This window comes from Tursiops truncatus, chromosome 7 (genome assembly GCF_011762595.2).
Source record: "Tursiops truncatus isolate mTurTru1 chromosome 7, mTurTru1.mat.Y, whole genome shotgun sequence".
Lineage (NCBI taxonomy): Eukaryota > Metazoa > Chordata > Mammalia > Artiodactyla > Delphinidae > Tursiops > Tursiops truncatus.
Genome location: NC_047040.1, coordinates 1,007,454 through 1,028,680, shown reverse-complemented (window position 1 = coordinate 1,028,680; position 21,227 = coordinate 1,007,454). Strand labels below are relative to the sequence as shown.

Here is a 21,227-nt window from a genome sequence, read left to right as displayed (position 1 = left end):
GCTCAACGTGTAAGCAGTCGACCCCGGGTGCAGGGCAGGAAGTGTCTGAATGAGCCCGGAACTCCTTGCAGAGCAGGGGGCAAGAAAGCTACCACAGCATGCTGGTGTTGAGTCAGAATTGCAAGAACTAAACTAAAGAGGCTCTCCCTGACCACAGACAGGCCCTGGGCATCAAAAAGCATAATGACTGCAATGGACAGAAACATGTCATACATATTAACATCCAGGAGTTGACAAAGATACTAAAAAAAACCTAACCCCCACTCACCACCATTGAAATCTGTTAGGAAATCAATGTATTATTCTGAAATAAAGAAAGGGGAAAGATCATGTTATCTTGCCTTTCTTGGACAAACTACCTCAAGGTCACCGAAGAGTTGATGAAGGATTTTTTTTTTTTTTAAAGCAAAGAGGGGTATTTATTGGTTCACATAACTGAAAAGTCCAGGGGATATACTAGCTTCAGGCATGGCTGGATCCAGGGGCACAAACCTTGTCATCAGGACCCAAGTCTCTCCATCATTTGGCTCTGCTTTCCTCTGTACTGGCTTCATTCTTTGAGTGGTTCTTTAGATATGGTTTGAGCTTTTCATCCTACAGAGCTAGGCAAACTTAGCAGAGCTTCTGAGCTTCTCCTCCACAGTTCACTAAACCTCTCAGGGTTGGGTATCACTGGACCAACTTGAATTACATGACCATTCCTGAACCAATCACTATGGTCAAGGAGATGGACTGTGCTGATTGATCTGGTCACTGGTAAGACCAGATATTGAAAAAGTTTCATCTCTGCTTATAAAGTTGAATGGTAACAGCTGGCATTGGTTCCTTCCTTGACAATAAATGTATCTGGAAAAAATCACGAGGAGCAAGTTTGTCTTCTACTCAGGAGGCCTGTAATCCATTTGAATGTAATAATCACGTCCAATAGCATATTCTGGGTGATACTATACAGTTCCAATGTAAGTAAACTCAGTGGTCATGAGTTTGAGAGCCCAGCTGTCTTGCTGACAGGAAGCAGGACAACCAGCCTCCCACTGGCAAATGGTTCTGTGATACTCGTCAAGTCAGGGGTAAGTTTTAAGTTCAGTGGAAAAGTTCTCTTATGTTCCTTTAAGGCTTTTGCCAAGTTGAACTGGTACATTTCTGTGAGTACTGGCAAATCAGATTCATCTCTGTATTACTGTAGAAGAGGGGAATGGACAGTGATTTCAATCTGCTCTACTCCTTCAGATCTGGTGGAAAGAGTTCCAAGTGCTGAAGATGATCTAATATATATAGGCATAGAGGCTTACTCGGCAGTTAAAAAAAAAAAAAAAAAAAAAGCTGCTGGTCAAGGAGTGTACAGCACAGTCCTTCGTGTTGTGAACATTAAGTCCTGGTGGGTGAGGTGCGGACTGCTTCTGTTCAGAACCCCTTGGTGGAACCGGGTATAAGAAAGACCGAGATCAGCTGTAGTCTTCTGAAGACAGCCAGTCTGATTGCAGCCATGTCAAAAAAGCAGGCAAGGGCTGAGTCAGGTAAACAGGCAAGTAGGTAAGGTACTTTCAGCAGGGCCAGCCATGCCAATAGGCAGCCCGTGAGCTAGAGCAGGCAGTTTAATATCAGAGCCTGTACATTAGTTTCAACCCTGAGTACTCCAGGGTTAGTCCACAGGGTTTATGGATTAACTGGATCTTAAAGGGCCAGTCAGGTACAGCAACTTTCATTTTCCTGCTCATCTGCCCAAGAACCTTCAGCGCAGGAGAAGGCTATCTCCTTAATCCAGACTTGTGGCTCTGTTTAGAAGCCCATTCTATATCTGGGAGCGATAGGGTTGGGAGAGAAAGGTTGGCCCTACTTTCCTTGGTAATCAAGTCTCCATCTTCTGTAACTCAGCCCAACTCTGAGAATCATCTCATCAACGAGTGAAGGCCTCAGACTGGTTGAATGGTACTGCTGAAAGATGAGATCTGAGGCGTGGAGATAGTAAGATACTAGGTTGGAAGTTTACGCTTTTTCCACCATCAATTCTTATACACAGCGTACTTCACGCTCTTGAACAGACGATCGTCTTTACCTTTCGTCCCTCATTTTGACAGGATTACAGGGAATGACTGCCAGTGTAGATCAAGGTCTCTATCGGTCAAGTATGGGAGAAAAAGAAAATCGAGCTGACATTTTGAAGGCAGTATAAGAACTGAGCTTGTAGATAACTTCTTCATTACAAATAACAGTTGTATATACAAGCAGGCTAGTCATCAGATTTTATTTGTTGAGGGTGAGCGGTACAGAGTAACCAGACTTAGGCCTTGTTTGGTGATTTATAGACTGATTTATACAGAGTCATATAATCACAATTAGCCTAGAAGATAAGAGACGAAGACGTAAAGAAGCATTTCCGACATTTAACCAGCGCATTCATTGAAGCAGCTGAGGTCAGCTGGTCCTCAAGTCGACCCTGAAGTAAAGCAACGTGGCTTTTCCCGTGGCACAAATCGAAGTCTGCGTGATCTGGTCTGGGAGGTCGTGAGTCAGATCCCTTCTGAACAGGTAAGCTGTCTTCATGCCTGAGAGTATTCCATGACAAGGAATGAAGTCAGCCACTCTGATTCACAGCACTGAGACAGATGAAATTCCATGAAAACATCCACAAGGACAGGGCACTGCGGTCTTGTGACATTAGGAAGCACCGGCAGGAAGCTCGTGAGGCTACTGATAAAATGTTTAGCTGCAGGCTTTGTAGATTTCAAGTCAGTCTACATTTCCAGCAAAAAGGCAGATGATACGCAATGTGAGATGCCCACCAAGTAAGCTACCACGGCCTGGTCAAAAGGCCTACCTCCAAACATCATTAACACCAACAGTTAATGGCACCAGACATCAAAAGATCCATCTTAAAATCTCTCATTGGCTGGAAGAAAATGATCGAAATGGCCACATTTTAAATCACACACACGAGAAAGGATGTTCAGAGATTGTCTCTTGTGGCTCAGGTATTACATGTAGGTAGAGCTGAGTATTCATAATTTTGGAGAATAGGCAGATATGCCAGTGATGGAGGAAATGTTTTAGCGATTTTTCAACCGTTATTAGCTCATTCACGCTGGAAACAGCAGTTAAACTGAGTAAAAACCAAGAAGTGTAACTGCCACTGGTGGAGTGACAGTGACATAGCTTGAGAAGATGAATAATGACCTGGTACCCTTTCAGGTAATGTTGCCAGTCTTTGAATTCTGCTTTCATAGTTTATGGTTAACCCTTGCACACGAAGTAGAGTACCATGGCTGAGGACGGGAGGTCCAATGTACGGTTGGTCTAATATGGCTTCAATGAGACATCAGCATCAACGTCAGCTCCAATACCTGGTGATTCACGTATCCAAGAAGGATCAAGACTTCAAGGTCATGTGTTTCAAGCACCACTAGAGCCTCTGGTGTTTGTGAAAGAAGCTGGGTAAGGGGGTTTGTCAGTGTAGAGTATGGACGAATTGCTCTCTGGCTGTATCAAATCCAGGAATCACTGGCAGTCCATCTGTGGGTAGAGGGCTATTACTCTAGGTCCATTTGATACCACCTCTTCAGCCCATATGACTACTCTGGGGGGCAAAGGTATGCCCATCTTCCTGCACTTTTCTGAGTTTGCCCACGGTAACTATTCCTAAGAATGTTCAGCATCAACTGAACATGGACGGTGCTGGGTACAGGTACAGGACAGAATGCCATTCAGGTCGAACATAGTGTTGTCTAGGGCAGTGGTTTTCAAACTGTGTTCTGAAGAATTCTAGTTGCTGTAAAGAAGTCTCCTTAGATGTCACCATGGTGGTAAAGTAAGATGCTTGTGGCAGGTTGTAGCCCCACTTCTGCTTCCTCCAGAGCAGCTTCACTTTTACTCTGGGCTTCCATAAAGTTTTCACTCGAAGGGCTTCATGGCCACAAAGACTTCGGAAAACCCACGATCTAATTGGTTTAACAACAAAAATAAGTTGTTCACAAAGTGCTGGATGTATCAAGAGGCGTTTTCTGGAATCTGATTGGAGCTTTGTGAGATGCTGTTAGGTAAACGGATTCCTTGGTAGAATTTCTTCCATTTGTGTGAAAAGTTCTGGTTCCTGAGTAATCGCAAAGAAGATGCTGGGAGTTCACTGTGCCCTTGTTTTAATCCCAGTGGGTCAGAACATCTGCTTACTCATTCAGCAGGCTACTACAGATCTGACACGGAAAAAGAATGGGGTGCAGGTTAGATATTTCCTGAATTTCAGTCTTTTAAGATAGTGGGGCATGGTCCGATGCGGTTCTCAAAAAGACGTTGCCATTCTTCAGACAGCGCTGACAACTAAATATCCCCTGGTCCAGATGTATCGTGAGTCTCTGAAGGCTTCAACTGAAGAAACGAAACGCACTCATGGAAGAAACGGAGCCTTTGTTGTGGTAAAACAGCTTCAGCTATTTGGCTTGAGGAGTTGACTTCCCTGCAAAGGGCTGTGCTGGATCCGGGGAGAACAGGACGGGAGTGGAGGTGAAGGCCACATCATGATCCGCTGGATGCCTCCTGGGTCACGTGGTCCACGGGAATGACGCCTTCTTCAGTAGTAAGGTGGCAGAATCACCATGGGCGAAAGTCCAGGGGCCACATCTGCAGGCGGAGTTCACTTTGGGCGGAGCATCGCCAGAGTCTGCACTGAGCGTCTGGCGAAAACTCAGGTCTCCGAATTCCCAGTAACAGCGCTGGTGGCAGTGCTCGCTGTCATTGTCTCTTTTCTCAGAGCAAGGACAACAGTCCCCAAATTCAAATATAAAAAAATCCAGCTCCCAAGTTCCCGTCACACTTTGATCATCTCTTCCAGGTCCCTGATCCAGTTCTTGAAAATCCGGAAATCTGGAGTCCACGCCGTGACTACACTGAAGGACATCTGTTCCAGCGAGAGCAGAGCGCTGTAGTGAAACCCTGTCAACCTCCTATCCTGGACAGCTCATGTTTTGTCACAGAACTTCAAGCTTTGAGTTCCAGTTGCTTTTTTCCTCCTTTCTCCTGAGGAAAGCATCTTATCAACACAGTCTTAAGATTCTTCTGAGGTACATCCAGATTTAATTACAAAAGAGCTAAAAGACCAACACATTTTTCTCCAAAACAGTCACTTCTCTGGAACCGAAATCCTTTGTCTCCGCCCTCTAGGTAAAGAGAACAGTCAATGGATTTTTTCCAGATGTTTGTATGAAAGAGCAGAACCGGCTAATACCTAAACAGACAAAACACTTACGTGGCTTTGTGCCTGCTTGCTTAGAACGGTACCACTGGTAGCACCACTCCACAAACTGAAAAAAATGTTTGAAATCCAGGTGTTCAAATTTCTCTAGTGTTTGCTGGATAATGGCCTGGAATTTGATAAAAGCAGCTGACAATGAACAAAGAAGCACGGACGGGCCTTTTGGCCATCTGAGTAAACACACTTGCAAGCAAAGCGAATACACAAAGCAGGCCGGGAAAAAGTGAAGGTTTGAAACACTTGCAACCTACTGATCTTGAGGTTCAGCAGAAGTTCTAACAGAAGTTGTCAGAGAATGTTAACCTTCGATTAATAAAGACGAACCCCCAAACATCTTCAGGAATTCCATGCCTGGCTCAGTTTGCCCAGTCAGCCAGCTTGCTAAAACCCACCTGCACCATTAATTAGCTGGACTTGGCAGCACCATTTAAAACTACGCCTGCTCACTGCCAACCACACAAACTAAGAATACAAAACAGGAGGAACGATGGCAACGGTGGTCGTGGAAAATGGTCAGTGAGACAGTCAGGAAGGTAGTCAGGCACCAGAACATAAGCTGTTGGCCCAAAGATTAAACAGGCTTCGTGATCCTAGAGAACACATCCACTCCTTCTTTCAGCTCCTTTATATTGGGGGGCCCCGTACCATATGCGTCAACCACCCCTCAGGCGACCCATGGTGAAAAGACTCAGAATAGAAGCCAAACAGTGGAGTGTCGTTACCCTGAATATGCAGAGAACAGCTCACATATCCCAGGGATTCAACAGAGATTTCAAATTGGCTGCGACGGGTCCCAAATGACATCTAGGCCTCAGTTTCCTCCTCGTGGCAAAGGAATTGTGGTTCTTAACTCTCCTGGGTCACAGCCCCCTCTGAAAACTTGCTGGCGATGGATCCTCATTCCCCTAAAATGCCCATTCCCACTAATTTTTGCACACAATTTCAGGGAGTTTGGGAATATACACCTCCAATCCAAGGTTCCCAGGTTCAAAATCCAAGGATCAGGCAATTGCTAAGTTTTCTTACAGCTCAAAAAAAAAAAAAAAAGAAAAAAAAAGCCAACCATGAACAATAATCATCCCTTACATTCACTGATGCTTTATAGTTTCCAGATGTGATTTTTCACAAAGACGCAAAGGCTAGGCGGTGGAGAAGTGAGTCTTTTCAGCAGATGGAGTTGGAACACTTGGACGTCCACACGTGGAGGAGGAGGAGGGAGCCTTACTTCACACGAAAACACAAAAATTAACTCAAACACAGCCCTACAGGTAAGAGCTAAAACCACAAGCGCAGAAGACGACACAGATGACAGTCTTATGACCTGGCAAAATTATAGGCAAAAACGCAACGGCTGGGCGCTGGGGGTGGGAGGACAGAGCTCTCCAAGGGCACACGGGGTGACGTTCCGGGGCTGCTGGGACTGTTCTGCACCTTGACTGTGGTGGTCGTCACACAGCTCTATGCTCGTCAGAACTTCCAGCTCTGTATGCTGAAGCGGGGCTTTTCCTGGAATGAGTAAGCTGGGGGCGGGGGAGGCATCTCTATTTGCAAAACCAGGATCTTCTCCAGGAAAAAGGGCAAGTCTCAAAACAGTAAGTGTAGACTGAGCCAGTTTATGTGTAAAGAGGTAAACATCTTCGGTGAGTCTACTGTTTAACCTAAGGATACACGACGTGCTGCTAGCCGTCCCTGCTCCGGGGAGCAGAACAGCGACCAGCTTTCATTTTTTTCTCCTGTCGTTTTCATTTTCTTTTCACGCATCTTACGACTGTGCCTTATGACGATACTATTATACTCACTAAGACCAAGAAAGCTACTTCTCGTCAAACAAACAATCTTCCCCAGGAGCACCCGTGCTGCTGTCCGGTGGCCTGAACACCAGGGCCATCCCCTCACCTGGAAGAGCCTCGTCTTCAGGTACGTGGTGCCGTAGCCCTCTCAGGCGCTGAGGTAAAGCGTGCCCGTGCAGCTGGAGCCATCCGGCCACACGCACGTGCCCAGGCCGTGGCGGTGGTCCCGGCAGAGCTGCCCGTGGCAGGACTGTGAACAGAGAGCTCCGCAGCGGCTGTTGGAGGAGCCGCCCTGCACCGCCCCAGAACCTTCCAGAACGCCCTCCCAGCTGAGCCTCCAGGCCTGGGCCACAGTGAACAGGGGCTGCGGGGCTGACTGGGCTCACAGGGGGCCGGGCCACCAGGCCCCCCTCAAGTGCCAGGGGTCACCTGAATCACGCATAGCGGGTGCCAGGCGCTCGGCCCCCCGATGGCCACGCTCCCTCCTGCCCGGCTCAGGCAGGGGAGTCTGGGGAGGTGTCGGCACTGCCTGGGTTTGGGCGGGAGCTGTCTCCACGCGGGAGCCCCACGCCGGGCTCTGCTCTCACCCCGTCGCCCCCGCTCAGGTCCACGTTGGCAGGCTGGCCCAGAGAGTGGGGGGCCGCTAGCCCCGGGGTCGCTGGCGTGGCCCTAACTTAAGACTGCTCGCTCCTGAGGCCATGGACGTGGGCCGTCTGTGCTCGGGTCCCGAGCCCCTGGCGGGGGGGGGGGGGAGTGTGGTGCAGGTGCCCCTCTACTGGGGCCCCAGGAGGAAATCAGAGCGCCATGTCCATTCCGAGCACTTTTCAGTCACTAGACTTGACTCTCACGCGAGTCAGACAGCCGCCTTCCCCACCAGAAGCAGGCGGCTGGGCTCTCAGGCGGCCGACGGCCGTGCTCACAGGCCACCCTGCGCCTGAGGGACGGTGACTGCGGCCTGCTTAGCGCCCCTTCTCTTCCTCTGGTGATGGACACGAGTCCCCACAGGTTGACGGAGGACTGACCCCAGCCCCTGGCACACGTGACCAGGCCTGGCCAAGCGAAGGGCTCCCAACCCCGCCTCCAGCCTTGATTTGCGTTTGGCCACGGGACGCACCCCCGAGTCTCACCAGTGTCCACTAGGGCCCTTTCTCTCTTGCAGGAAGGTGTGACACCGACACCACCCCCTTCTGCCTCATGGCAGAAGGTCAAACTTGGCTGCCCACATGGAGATGGGAGAGAGAGGGCCTGATAGAGTCGCTGGAACCCCTCGACCCAGCCAAGCCTGAGGCTGCGTGAGCCCTGAAGGTGGACTTTGCAGTTACAGCAGACTACAAGGGTCCTTTCCAGTCCCATGTGGGGGGACCTGGTCCTGCCAGTTACTACTCCTGGCCAGTGCAGGGACACAATGAGCAGTGAGGCGCCGGGTGGGGGACAGCCCATCTGATGCCCACCTTCATTCCATTTGTATGATTTGGGGGGGCCTATCAGAGTCTATCCAACTGAAAAGAAGTCCCACGTTGCAGACCATTTGTGTAGAACTGTGAGGAGAATCCACCCCCCCGGGGGCTCGTCGGTTCGCCTGCAGGAGAAAGGGTTTCTGTCCACTCCCAGGAGGGTGCAGCTTTGGAGGAACCTCTCCATCCTTCCTCCACACGGTGCCGGAGCCTCATCTGACCAGCCGGACTGATGCGCTTGGGCCCGTTCCTCAAAGACAGCTGACACGTTTAAAGCCGCTGCTCTCAGCCTGCACGCCCTCTCGTCCTCCTGGCCTCTCTGGTTCAGGAGCCGCCATGGCTGCAGGAGCACCTGCTCAGTGGACCCAGACGTCCCCCCAGGCAGTGACAAAGCCGAGGCTCCACCTGCTGTGGTCCCCCTGCACGGCGAGGACCCGGGGCCAGGAGGGCCGGTCAGTGGGCCCCAACCTACCACGGCTGGGAACACAGGCTGTCTGACCACTGGACACCACAGTGTTGGGTAAAAGAGGAAGTAGCCAAGGACTAAAGAAACAGATGCTGAACAAAAATCAGCGCTTGGTCATCGGGGTCACGATGCCGTGCATTCTTTGGCAGAAGCTCAGCACGGGCTCGGGTCGCGGCCTCTGTCCTCACGTGAGGTCTGGAGGCTCCTCCGTGCTGGGGGCGCACTCCAGGGGGACTGGGCTGGGGGCCCAGAAGCTCCGCCTCTGCCTGCCGCTGCTCCTGCTGTCCCCTCCCTGCCCCCACCGCTCCCCAGGTTCCATCCCAAGACCCCCGCTCGCCTCCCTGCCCCGCTCTCCCCTGGACTCGGGAGACTAAGTGCAGGAGGTGAGGGGCTGGGCGAGGTCCCCCAGCCTTGGGCGCCAAAACCAGGTGAACCGGGGCCCCACAGGCAGAACCAAGCCTGGAAGAGAGAGGGGCAGAGCCGGAACCCTACACAGCCCCTAGGAGGTTGTGCCAGCCAGCGCCTGCTTCCCAGAAGAGCTTCAGTGCCAGGTGTCCTGCCCTCTGATGCTTTTCCAACCCCCCAAACGCACACACCCCTACAGTGCCTCCAGACGGTTTTTATTATCTGCAAGCAAAAGATGCACTTAAGTCTCCACTGAGTCACACAACCCTGCAAGCAGGGCAGAATCCTCCACCAGCGCACCTGCAGCACATTGTTGGGAAGCCTTCAGAAGCCAGCTTCCCCCGGGGGAGGCGCACTAAGCCCCCAGGCCACAGCATACCCCCAGGTTCGCCAGACGCACGGCTGCTCCACCCTCGCGGGGACGCCAGGTGGCGCCAACAGCTCCTGCCACGGGCCCCTCAGAGTCCCCACTGAGGTCCTGACACCGCCTGCTGCAGGGGCGCAAAAGTGCACTTTCACTTTTAGGAAGATCCACTTTTTCTGTTTGAGCTTAAATACAAGGCAATTTCATCAATACAAATATACAACTCACGACAGCAATTCGCAATTTTAAAATATTTCCCTAGAATAAGAACTTATCTTCTGAAGTCACAGCTTCCCGAGCTGCAGCCTGTGGACACCCAGGCGAACCTCGGACGTGATCTCAGAAGTCTCTCTGGGTGTTTCTCAAATAGGAAGGACATTTGCCTAGCATCCTTCCCATCGGTGGATCTATGAGCTCACAGCACGTGCCTCTCCGAAGGAGAGGGACAGGCCGTGGCTGGCTGAACTGGGGCCGGAGAGGGGAGAGCACCAGGAACGACTTGCCTCGCCCGTGGGCCGAGAGAAGGCTCCGCATCCCAGCTTCATGTCCTGCTGAACTCTCCTCGGTAGACGCAGCCGTCCTGCCACTCCTGCACACCCTGGGCGAGCTCGATGCAGGCCTCCTTCAGGTCCTGCTCCCTAAGGGGACCCTCGGGCTCCTCCTCTTCCCCCTCTGGGGCCTCCGGGATGAATCTAGGAAGATGAAGAGCAGGGGGAGGGGAGACCAACGCTGGCTGAAGGTCTTAGGGCCACTGGGTACCGAGATCCACACACCATCTTATCTCAACCAGCAACCCCCGAAGCTGATTGCATAGCTATCCCACCGGGGCGCCCGGTGCCCCGCGGAGACACTCACACCGGCTTGCTGAGCCTGGGCCGGCCGTCTCCACCTCGGACACCCATCTCGTGGTCAAGCAGAGGACGGCAGGTCAGCCTCCCCGGGGGGGATAGCACTAAAAGCTCCCAACACCCCCCAGGAAGAGCGCAGAGGCCCCACGTGAGACCTGAGGACACTGAGGCACAAGGGAGTAAATTAACTTGTCCACGGTCACGTGCTAGCACACGGTAGGGCCAATACTTGATCAAGCCCTGCCTGACTCCAAAGCCGGTCGTTTCCGTTCAGTTAGTGTTTGTGGAAGGCACAGAGCAGGAGCTCATGGCTTGGTTGGGGAAAAAGACGAGGGAGGTGCCGAGGGTCACTGGGAGAGAAGGGTTAGCTGTGTGGACCGAGGGGTCACTGGGGAAACCTTTATGGGAGAAGAGTCCTAAGTGGGGTTTCAGAGGATGAGTAGGAGCTCTCTCAACAGAAGAGAGCGCATTTCAGGGAACTGGACTAGTACATGCAAAAACACAAGGGTGGGAAAGAGCATGAGGCCTTTCTGCCACCGAAGCAGTTGTGGCTGCCTGGAGAGAGAGCGAGGAGGGGCTCTCTGGAGGCACAGGGATTGGGGTTCTCGACACAGACTGCCCCTTGGAACAGGGGAAAGGGATAAGAACACCTGACGACCAGGCCCTCCCCCACGAGCTGGAGTGGTGGGAAGGCGGCAGCTGTGCCAGGATCCCAGGGTTCCAGGGGCACTTCCTCCACCCTGCGATCTGTCTCCCAATTCACCTCTTTCTTCTCCCTTGCTCCCCTCTCAGCCCCCCAGTACCACCTTGGTTCCTAGGTCCCCTCTCTACCTCTTATCCTTTCCCCTCAGGTCCCGTCTTTGCTTTGCTCCAACTGCAGCTTGCGAAGCTAAGCAGAGACAAACCGTGCTGTCTTTAAAATTTGTTTGTGAAGAGAAAGAAAAGCAGTCAACTAAAACTGCCTGTTAAACCATCCCACCTGCTGAGTTGAGCAGTGCCCACCCCGCCCCCCCAAAAAAAAGATAAGTTGAAGTCCTAACCCCTGGGAATGACCTTATACAGAAAGTGTCTTTACAGATGCGATCAAGTGAAGACGTCGGACTGGCTTCGGGTGTGCCCCAAACCAAATAACTAGTGTCCTTACAAGGAGAGGGAGATTTGGAGACACACACACAGAGGGCAGAATACACTTCCATTGTTTTCAGCCTATGGGTTTGTTGTAATGCTTTGTTACGTTGACTCTAGGAAACTCACACATCACCCAGAATAAAAGACTGACTTAACAGCAGCTAAAACTATTTGTTTCAGCAAATCTGACAACTTCCTGAGGCTGGCAAAACAATTCTAAATACTAACATGTGGCCCCAAAAAGGTGTTCTGGAAAATTCTATAAACTGGAAAAAATGCAATATGAAATGCTGAAATTCTGCTTATGTTCTTAAGAATATATGCACTGGTATTTTTAAAAACCAGGCATACAAAGATTAAAAAGCCCTATTTCCACAAATTGATACAAGTCCTACAATGATGCTGAACAATATATTCCAAGAGAATGTTTTCATAAAAAATATATTAATATTCATCGACAATATTCAAGACTATTAGTTTTTAAAGTTTTTGGTGAATAAACTTGGCAAAAATCAGCAAATTAGTAGTTCAGCAAACGGACCTTTAGGATGACTGGCTTTCAGCAAGTTAGCTGTTCAAATGACCGGTGATGGTGTTAGCAAATCTGAACCTGCGATTATAGTTATGAAATTTAGTGAAATATGGCTGCTGACTTGTGCATGGAGAAGAAGAGTGGCATTTCTATTAAAATTCAGTTGAAGTCAACAAAAGCCACTTAAAAATTGTAATCAGGGCTTCCCTGGTGGCGCAATGGTTGAGAGTCCACCTGCCGATGCAGGGGACGCGGGTTCGTGCCCCGGTCCGGGAGGATCCCGCGTGCTGCGGAGTGGCTGGGCCCGTGAGCCATGGCTGCTGGGCCTGCGTGTCCGGAGCCTGTGCTCCGCAATGGGAGAGGCCGCAACAGTGAGAGGCCCACGTACCGCAAAAAAAAAACCCCAAAAACTGCGATCAAATTAGATACATGTGAGACACTGTAAAAGATTTGTGAGTAAAAGAATATTTTAAAAAATTCCAAAAGGACTCTACTGGCTGATTGCTTCTCAAGTGCTTTTAAGTTCACATGAAGGAAAGCAAGGGAAACTAGAAGTCATGGCCCGGCAGCGAGGGCCACTGAGTATCGCCTCAGCTGACCCACAGGAAAAAGTGAGCAGATGTATATGCGTGATCATGACTCATCAGAGGAAAGTAAGCGGATATACATGACAGGCAGTAGGTCAAAATACAATGTTTAAGGAAGTGGGTAAAAACCTTGCTTACTTTTTAGATCAACTAAATGATGGTTAGGTTTTTATCTTTTATCAGAATCACACGGAGGGCATGGTAACACAGAGCTTCCTGTGTCTCACTCCCAGGGTTTCCGCTTCAGCAGGTCCTGAGTAGGTGGACTCCTGAGAATGTGCATTGCTACCAAGTTCCCACCACGCTTTGAAAACCACTGGGCCATGGTGTGGTGGGCAGGTGGTGTCAACTGAAAAAAGAAAAAGCACAACCTGAGAATTACGAGTTAAGTTTCTTGGGGGGCAAAATGAGGACAATACCCGAGGAGGCAGCATGTCAGATAGCTCAGAGAAACTGCTCTGAACAGGTAGCGGGAGGTCAGTACAGACGTGACTCTGGTGAAGGGGGAGGACATGCAGTCAAGCACATATTTTTTGCAGGTTTCTGCTCGTCACGAGGAGCAGACGTCACCATGAGGGATTTTAGTGCCTTTCTACATAAGAGGAGAATCAAGCAGTGGGCTCATGAAATCTTCTCCTGAAAATATCCAACCATCTGAAGAACTGTTCTGCCAGTTTTGCCTGGAGTACGGAGCGCCACATCCCTGATCTCTGCCCTGAATTCCTGTCAGGAGGTGTTGAAGATCAGCAGCTGCATTGGCTCATAATTTAATCCTTGTAGAGGTAGATGGTCAGTGCCAATTTGTAGGTGACAAGGGAACAGAGAGAAAGGATGATGGACAGGACAAAGCAGGAGGAGCCTTGAACGCCAGGTTAAAAACAGAAGCAGCAAGACATTTTTAAACAGGAGGGCGGTGCAGTCAGATGTGTGCTCTGAGAGGTTTCAAGACTTTTTGCCTGGGACCCATTGTAATACCCCATTTCATATCATGAGCCAGTACAAACTAACTCAAAAAATGAGGAAAAACTCACTCTGCTACATGCACGCACTCTAATATTTTCATGTAGTCTGTTCTTTTCTATACCATTTTACTAAAAATAAAATATAGGTCATAACCCACAAAACTGATTTCACAACCCACTAACGGATCACAACTTGCTGAGTCAGGACCGACATTCAGAAAAGCACTGCTTTCAAAAGCGGATTCCGGCTCCAGTGAGGAAGGCTGGGAGGCCCCCCTCAGGAGGCTGGTGCCAAGCCCAGAAGAGGGTGGCCCAAAGTAAACACAGCATCAAGGTGGACAGAATGGATCTGAGATACGCAGGATGACTCGTTACCGATTCGTTAACTCAATGGGGTGAAGGAGTGTGAGGTTATCAGTTAAGAGGCCTTGGAACAGAAAATCCACCTCAAATATCCAACAGTAAAGGGTGATTGGATGGCTCAGGAAACCAAACAGTCCAGAAGCTGGAGGCTCTTCAGGTTTGGTTTGATCCAGTGGCCCAGCAATATCTTCGAGGACCGTTTCTTCAGCTGTGCTTTCAACCAAGGCTGGCTTCCCTTTGTGCTCATAAGGAGAGGACAGAGGTTTCCAAGCCCCTCTCTCCTCTCTGGTTCACATGGCAGCCCAAGCCCTTTCCCGAAGCAGTCATGGGGGTATAGGCGTCACTGACTGGACGTAATCAGAAGCCCGATTCTGGAGCTGGGGGACAGGGAATCTCCACCTACTTGGATGGCTCCCGTGAACTCTGGGAAAAATGGGAATCCCATCCCAGGAAAGTCAGAATCCTTCCTTAGGCCACAGAAGAAGGAAACGGATGCCGAGAAGGCCTCTACATAGGTGATGTCTGGACCTGTGAAGACCAGTGAAGACCTGGTTACACACCAACATTTGAATCTTTAGCTCAAGGGAGAACCCCAGGTAGCAAAAAAGATCTGACAGTTACCAATGCCCGGTGGCTTTGGCTAGAATGGAGAGAATCAAGGTCACCCAGAGAGACTGTATAGGTTCATTTTGTCAGGTTTATTGAGTACTCTGTGTGTGTGGGGGGGGGGGGGGGCATGGGTGTACTGGAGAATAATTTCTGATAGAACGGATTGCAAATCTTAAGTAAATGATGCAGGTGAAGCAGAAAAAATGTTTTCATATTATTAGAATAGAATTGAAATGGCAATAACTAGATGCATGCAGGACTGGAAGACAGTTAACTTTTCACTGAAACCAGTCCCTGAAAGACACTGGACCTCAGAAAAATCTAGTGAAGAGGGCTTCTTACATGGCAACTGTGTAATTAAATGGTATTAATTCTTTAAAGTTACAGTAGTAATGCAAAAAAAATAATAATTTTGGTCTGTGAAAAATATTGGTCTGTGAAAAAATGATGAAAAGCTAACAATAAGTAGCTTTATTTTATATGAACCATGTTTTACAATAAAAGGGAAAATAAAATGCAGAAATTACGCAGAGTGATTGATTAGGAAACAAATAACAAAAAGGAATGTACATAAGGAATGTACATAAAGCTATACTAAAGGGCACCTCACCTGGCGATGCGGTTATAAGAGAATCAGTTATTAAGGGGCCTACCTACAAAACGATGTGGCGGATACTGGTCAGAGCCCAGATGAGAATCCGTGACAGGGTCGCCTGCTCCTCTGCACACCAGCCACAGCTTGAGAAGCGCACCTCCCCGAGCCCCGCCCAGCTAGAAACCTCCAAGTTCGCAGGGACAGCCACCAGCTACTCTCAGATCTCCCGGCTTGCAACCTGCGGGGCTCTGGTATCCAGCGAGGGGAGGCCCATTCCTCCCAGCAACCCGAACCCGCCCACCTCACTGCGACCAATCAGACTCTTCCGATAGCCACCAGGCCAGCCAACGGCCGCAACCCCCAGCCTCAGCCAATCAGAGGAGGCCTCTCCCGTTTATACCTGACCAATGAGGAGGCGGCCAGGGCTTTGCGGGCGTGCCCGCTCGTGCACAACCACTACAGGGCCCACCCCGGGGGCCTCTAGGACCCGGGGGCACCCGGCCGGCCTCCCGACGGCCCAAAATAGACACCCGTGCTGGGGGCCCGAGAGCCGGTCATGGACGCGGAGCAAGCCGGACGCCGCGGGGCCACCAAGGCCGCCCCGCCGCCGTTCGTGCGCGTCGCCCCCTCGCTCTTCCTCGGGAGCGCGAAGGCCGCGGCCGCCCCGGAGCTGCTGGAGCGCGCGGGCGTCACCCTATGCGTCAACGTTTCGCGCCAGCAGCCCGGCCCCCGCGCGCCCGGCGTGACCGAGCTGCGCGTGCCCGTATTCGACGACCCGGCTGAGGACCTGCTGGCGCACCTGGAGCCTACCTGTGCCGCCATGGAGGCCGCGGTACGCGCCGGTGGTGCCTGCCTCGTCTACTGCAAGAACGGCCGCAGCCGCTCGGCCGCCGTCTGCACCGCCTACCTCATGCGTCATCGCGGCCTCACGCGGGAGCTGGCCTTCCAGGTAGGGCGGGACTTTCTCGTGGCGGGGCTTCCGGCGGGAAGAGGCGGGGCCTTCTGGGAGGGGCGAGGCTCTAGGCGGGGGCGGGGCTTCGAGGAGGGCCCGCTCGTTGGGGCGGGGCCTCCGGGCGTTGGGAATGCCCGCGGAGCTTGCAGCCGACGCTGCGCGGTGTCTAGCCAAAGTCTCTCGTTTGCAGACTGTGAAGAGCGCCCGCCCGGTGGCCGAGCCCAACCCGGGCTTCTGGTCCCAGCTCCAGAAGTACGAGGAGACCCTGCAGTCGTGGTCCCGCCTGCCCGGGGAGCCCTCGGGCCCCACTGAGCCCTAATGGGTCAGCCCTTGAGGACGGCCCAACCCCAAAGCGGGGCGCTTGGAGTTTCCTGCAGCCTCGGGGTGGGAAGAGGTAGTTCATGCACTGACTGGAGGGTGGTCTGTCCTCTCCTGCCTCACGTCCCACGGATTTTTTATTTTCTGCAACTCCCTGAAGGTCTCTGTCCCGCCTTGACGGTAGGGCTGGGGTGTGTCCGCCGAGGAGAGAACTGAGAACCGTACCGCCCCTCGTCAGCAGGTTTATTAGACAGAGCTTGGTCAGGAACATCAAAACCACTTGAGGAATTTTAGCCAGAAACACATTTACTACAGAGAGATGGAGGCCAGGGAGCCAAGGTCAGGAGATGGGGAAGTACAGGAGTCATGGAGACCCGCCACCCTCTTCCTGGCTGCCTGCCACTCTGATGTGGGTGGCTTCTGGGGGGCTGCTGGCAGAACCTCATGCCTGCCACCTGCTCAAGCCACAGTGGCTTTCCCAAACCTCACACTGGCCCCATCACAAAACGCAACATGCGATTCAGGTGGTGCGGGCCCAGTTTCCAGACTTGTAGCTGCTGTGACACATAGTGAAGGCTCGAGGCTGTGTGACAGACCACCCAATGTGGGCACCCTTGGGGGTCTCAGTGTCCGTACCCACCTCCTACCTTACTGGCCTCCCAGTTTCAGCAACAGCAATGAGTCCCAGCCTAACATCCTGCAGCCAAGGTCATGTCAACAATGCAATGACCACCCATGTCTCTGAGCCTGTTGGTTCCTCTTCTGGTTCAGAGGCACCCCGCCTGGACACACTACAGCCTAAAGACTATACGAGAAAACTAATCACCACCAACACTCCTTAAATAAGATAGTGGGGAAAGAGTAAAGGAAAAATTGGGTAACACATATGAGTTACAGATAACATAATCCCTGGTTAATATACAAATATATACATAACAAGGTTATGAATAAAATACTGTAGTTGATGTTTATCATTTTCCTTGACCCTCAGCCAATGCCTCAGGTCCTGGTCTTTCCTAGTCGGGTGTCTGATGAGCCCTGAGTGGTCCTGCCTGCACTGGCGCTCTGGCCTCTGTGACCTCTGCAATACAACCAAGGAGTACTGGGAGGCATCAGGGGAATGCCCTGAGTTCCAGCATACTCCTCCTGGCCCCCCTGAGCAGCAGCAAAGCCCTGCTGCCCCTTGAAAGTCAGGATCAGGGAATTCCCTGGCGGTCCAGTGGTTAGGAGTCGGTGCCTTCACTCCTGGGACCCAGGTTCAATCCCTGGTCAGGGAACTAAGATCCTGCAAGCTGCATGGTGCGATCAGTCACCTCACCCAGCAGAGCAACTCCCGATTTGAGGCTTGTGGAGCCCAGATGGTGAAGTGGTGTCTCAGCCTCCCGTCCAGCTGTGTCCCCACATGGAAGCATCCTACCTGCAGATGAAGGCCTCTGACCCAGCAGAGCCCAAAGCTGTGGGGATGGGACGCTCACACACTGCGAGTGACACACTGGGGCGGTTGGGAAAGGGTCTTCCTCCTCCCCAACCCTCTTGCACATCTGGGCTTCCAGCTGTGACGGTCCCTGGCTCAGAGCATACACCGCACCCTGCAGGTCAGCACCCAGCCCGGTGCGATGTCACCAGTCAGCAGCCCCCACGTCCAAGAGCCACAGCCCTCGTCATAACGCAAATGCAGCTCTCCGTGGCTCACCCGACTGTCACACAGTTTTGGAAGCTTGCCAGCTGCCACTTACTCGCCACAAGCCCCCCATAGCTCGTGTCACTTTTCATCAGCCCCATAAACAAGCTCCTGCTGTTGCCTCCACGTGGCAGGTGAGGCTCCGGTGGCTCCGTCTGTAACCTCAGGTGAGCTGAGCGGTTTGCCCAGCTAGGAGGTCAGGAGCCAGGACCTGAGCCCACGTTTCTACCCCGTGTGCTCATGACATCCTTGCTGGTACACCCCCTCACCTGCTGACCTGGCCCTGGGTGACAGGGCTGCCAGGATGTCAGAGCCCGGGCCAGGCTGAAGGACATCTGTGGGTCCCATCAGCCTTTTGTCCCACCAGCTCCATTCTGAGAACCATCCAGCTTCGGCTGCCACCAGAGGCCCAGGTATCCCTAGGACCTCTGACCCAGGGACAACACAGCCCCCAGCTGAACACCACAGGCTTCCTGGAAGCCCTCCTGCCTCCGTGTCCACCTGCTGGCAAGTGAGGCCAGGGACCCACTCCCCTCCCAGTGCCGGCGCACTTGAATAGGGGTACCTAGTCCACGTGCATCAGGGGAGAGCTGGGGTGCAGGCGGAGTGTCAGCTGCATCAGCCCACCCAAGCCAGCCAGCATTTGATCATCAAAAGGCTGGTGTATGAAAATTCCTATGGGAGAAGCCCCAGCCTCTAGCAGTCCCGGCTTTCAGGTTCCTCTCCCCTAAGTGGTTTGGGGTGGGGTGACAGGAGGACTACGCTGCAGCCACCCTGGACCTTTGTCAGCAGGCAGTGCCCCCGTCCCCCAGCACTGAAGGTGCTGTCCTCTGCAGGACAGGGACAGGGTGGAGAGTGGAGACGACCCCTGTGGCCCGCACAGTGCCTTGGTGGGCTGCCTTTAATACCATAGAACAGGTCTGTTTGCTCCCGTAAGACTGGCTTGTGTTGGTTCCTTACAAAAATGTGGGGTGGGGCTTCCCTGGTGGCGCAGTGGTTGGGAGTCCGCCTGCCGATGCAGGGGACGTGGGTTCGTGCCCCGGTCCGGGAGGATCCCACATGCCGCAGAGCGGCTGGGCCCGTGAGCCATGGCCGCTGGGCCTGCTCATGCAGAGCTTGTGCTCCACAGCGGGAGAGGCCACAGCGGTGAGGGGCCCGCGTGCCCAAAAAAAAAAAAAAAAAAATGTGGGGTGGAAGGCACCGCCCCCACTGGGGGTGGGTGGGCAGAAGTGGTAACAGCTCCTCTGGACCTGCAGGACTGCCCCATTCCACCGCTTCCGTGTGCAGAACTGGCCGCTGGGAGGTGCCCAGGAGAGAAGGGATGAGACCCAATCCCTGCTCACCCAAGTCCAGGGGACCAGGAGGGCGAGAAGCCCCCTGATGTTAACTTACCCTGAGTGTGCAGGTGGCTGGTAGACCTGCCTGCGGGTCCGTAGGGCAGGCTAGTGTGGGTGCCCACACACGGTCCTCTTGAAGGTCTTCTGACTCCAGCCCCACCGGCCTGGTGGGGGGTGGGTGGCTCCAAAAGGCTGGTCAAACTGGGAGTACCATCTAAAGCACTCTGCCCTTGGCACCTGGGCAGGCGCTGGGCCACCCGAAGGCCTCGAGGACTGATCAGACCCCAGTTCTCTTCCCTCTTGAGTCTCGGACGCAGGACTGAAACCCCTCCTCCAGGTGACTGGCGAGTTTGGGGTGGGGCCCCGACAAGGAGATTGTGTCCCCCCAGCTAAGATGGCACATAGGAAAAACTGAAGAGATGCCTCAGTGGAGGTGCTCTGAATCAGTGAACATGTGTCCTCCCACTCAGCCGTCCTTCCCACCCAGCCCCCCACCCGGGGAGGAGGGCAGGCAGGATCACATGGGTGACAGATTGGGATACTGAGCCCAGAAGGATCAAACGCTACTCGGGGACACCATCGAGGTCAAGTGCATTGTGAGTCAGGCCTCAACTTTGCCACAGGGAGACTGATCAGGGTAGAGAGGTGGGTGGGATTCCAGGCCAAAAAGCCCCTTCTCCCTAAGGGTCTGACTTCTTACGCGATGATGACAGCAACATCTTGGTGGCCCCTCTGGTTCCATGGCTTCGAGATCCCCCTGATGCTAGCTCTTTGAGCACCCTCGCTGGTCTGCAGGCATCCCCTCTGGGCCTAAGTCTCTGGACAGGCCTGGGAGAGGTGGAATGGGGACAGGCAGGCCAGGTCCTGTTACTGCCCAGCACTCACCTATACAATCTTCCTCCAGGGCCCCAACAGGCCTTAAGGCAGCACTGTCCAGCACAACTTTCTACAATGATGGGATATCTGCTCTGTCGAGGATGGCTACCACTAGCCAGACACTATCCTCCAAACACACACGGAGACCTTGAAATGCGGCTAGTGCAACTGAGACACTGAACTTCTATTTTAATTTAAATCTAAATAGCTACAATAATCTGACAGCACAGCCTTAAGGTTCTTGAGCACCGCCATGTACCATATGGCACGTAACACAGACCACTGGTCTCACAGGGGAGTGGGTCGGGTGTATGGAAGTCATTCCATCATTCCATCATTCCCCGGGACCAGAGGTTCCCGAATGGACGAATAACACTGAGTTCCAGACGCCACGCTTCCCAGCTTCCCTGACCCAGGTGTCCCAGCAGTCGCTGCCCCAGGAACCTGGCCCGCAGCATCGCTGAGGGATCGGGCATCCTGACTCCCGGGGTCTCCCAGACGCGAGCCGGGTAGGAAGCGCAAAGGGGTGGGGAGACCGCAGGGCCACTCCTCCGCCCGGCGCGCCCCGGACCCCGAGCACACAGCGTCCCGCCCCTCACCCCCGGCTCCCGCTTTCCCCACCCCCCAGCACAGTGCCCCGGCCACCTGCACACGGCAGCCGCAGCCCCATGCACCGCACCCGGCTCTCGGCCTCAGCCCTGGCACAGCGCCCCCGGCC

General features: G+C 52.9%; 1 protein-coding gene and 1 long non-coding RNA gene across 8 annotated transcripts; one reads left to right on the top strand and one right to left on the bottom strand.

Moving 5' to 3' along the window:
- Positions 1-388: 388 nt before the first annotated feature.
- On the bottom strand, positions 389-21,105 carry LOC109549401 (uncharacterized). Of its 7 annotated transcripts, none has more exons than XR_012332887.1 (6): positions 19,689-21,105; positions 16,156-17,696; positions 14,225-14,669; positions 12,955-13,165; positions 5,237-10,413; positions 389-5,147 (listed from the first exon to the last, which is right to left on the bottom strand). It is a non-coding gene; the product is annotated as an uncharacterized lncRNA (long non-coding RNA). The 7 variants fall into 7 exon arrangements; XR_012332888.1 differs by having other exon boundaries at positions 3,510-10,413; positions 19,689-20,044; positions 20,334-21,100; XR_012332889.1 differs by having other exon boundaries at positions 3,510-10,413; positions 15,746-17,696; positions 19,689-21,102.
- Positions 15,902-17,580, top strand: DUSP28 (dual specificity phosphatase 28). The gene is made up of 2 exons (XM_073807024.1): positions 15,902-16,294; positions 16,488-17,580. Exons 1-2 carry the CDS (start codon positions 15,902-15,904, stop codon positions 16,614-16,616), a joined length of 522 nt encoding a protein of 173 aa, XP_073663125.1. The 3' UTR covers positions 16,617-17,580.
- Positions 21,106-21,227: the final 122 nt, after the last annotated feature.

Coding starts and splice junctions, on each gene's coding strand:
- DUSP28 (XM_073807024.1), top strand. CDS start 15,902: ATGGACGCGGAGCAAGCCGGACGCCGCGGGGCCACCAAGGCCGCCCCG. Junction 16,295..16,487: donor CGCGGGAGCTGGCCTTCCAG/GTAGGGCGGGAC, acceptor TCTCGTTTGCAG/ACTGTGAAGAGCGCCCGCCC.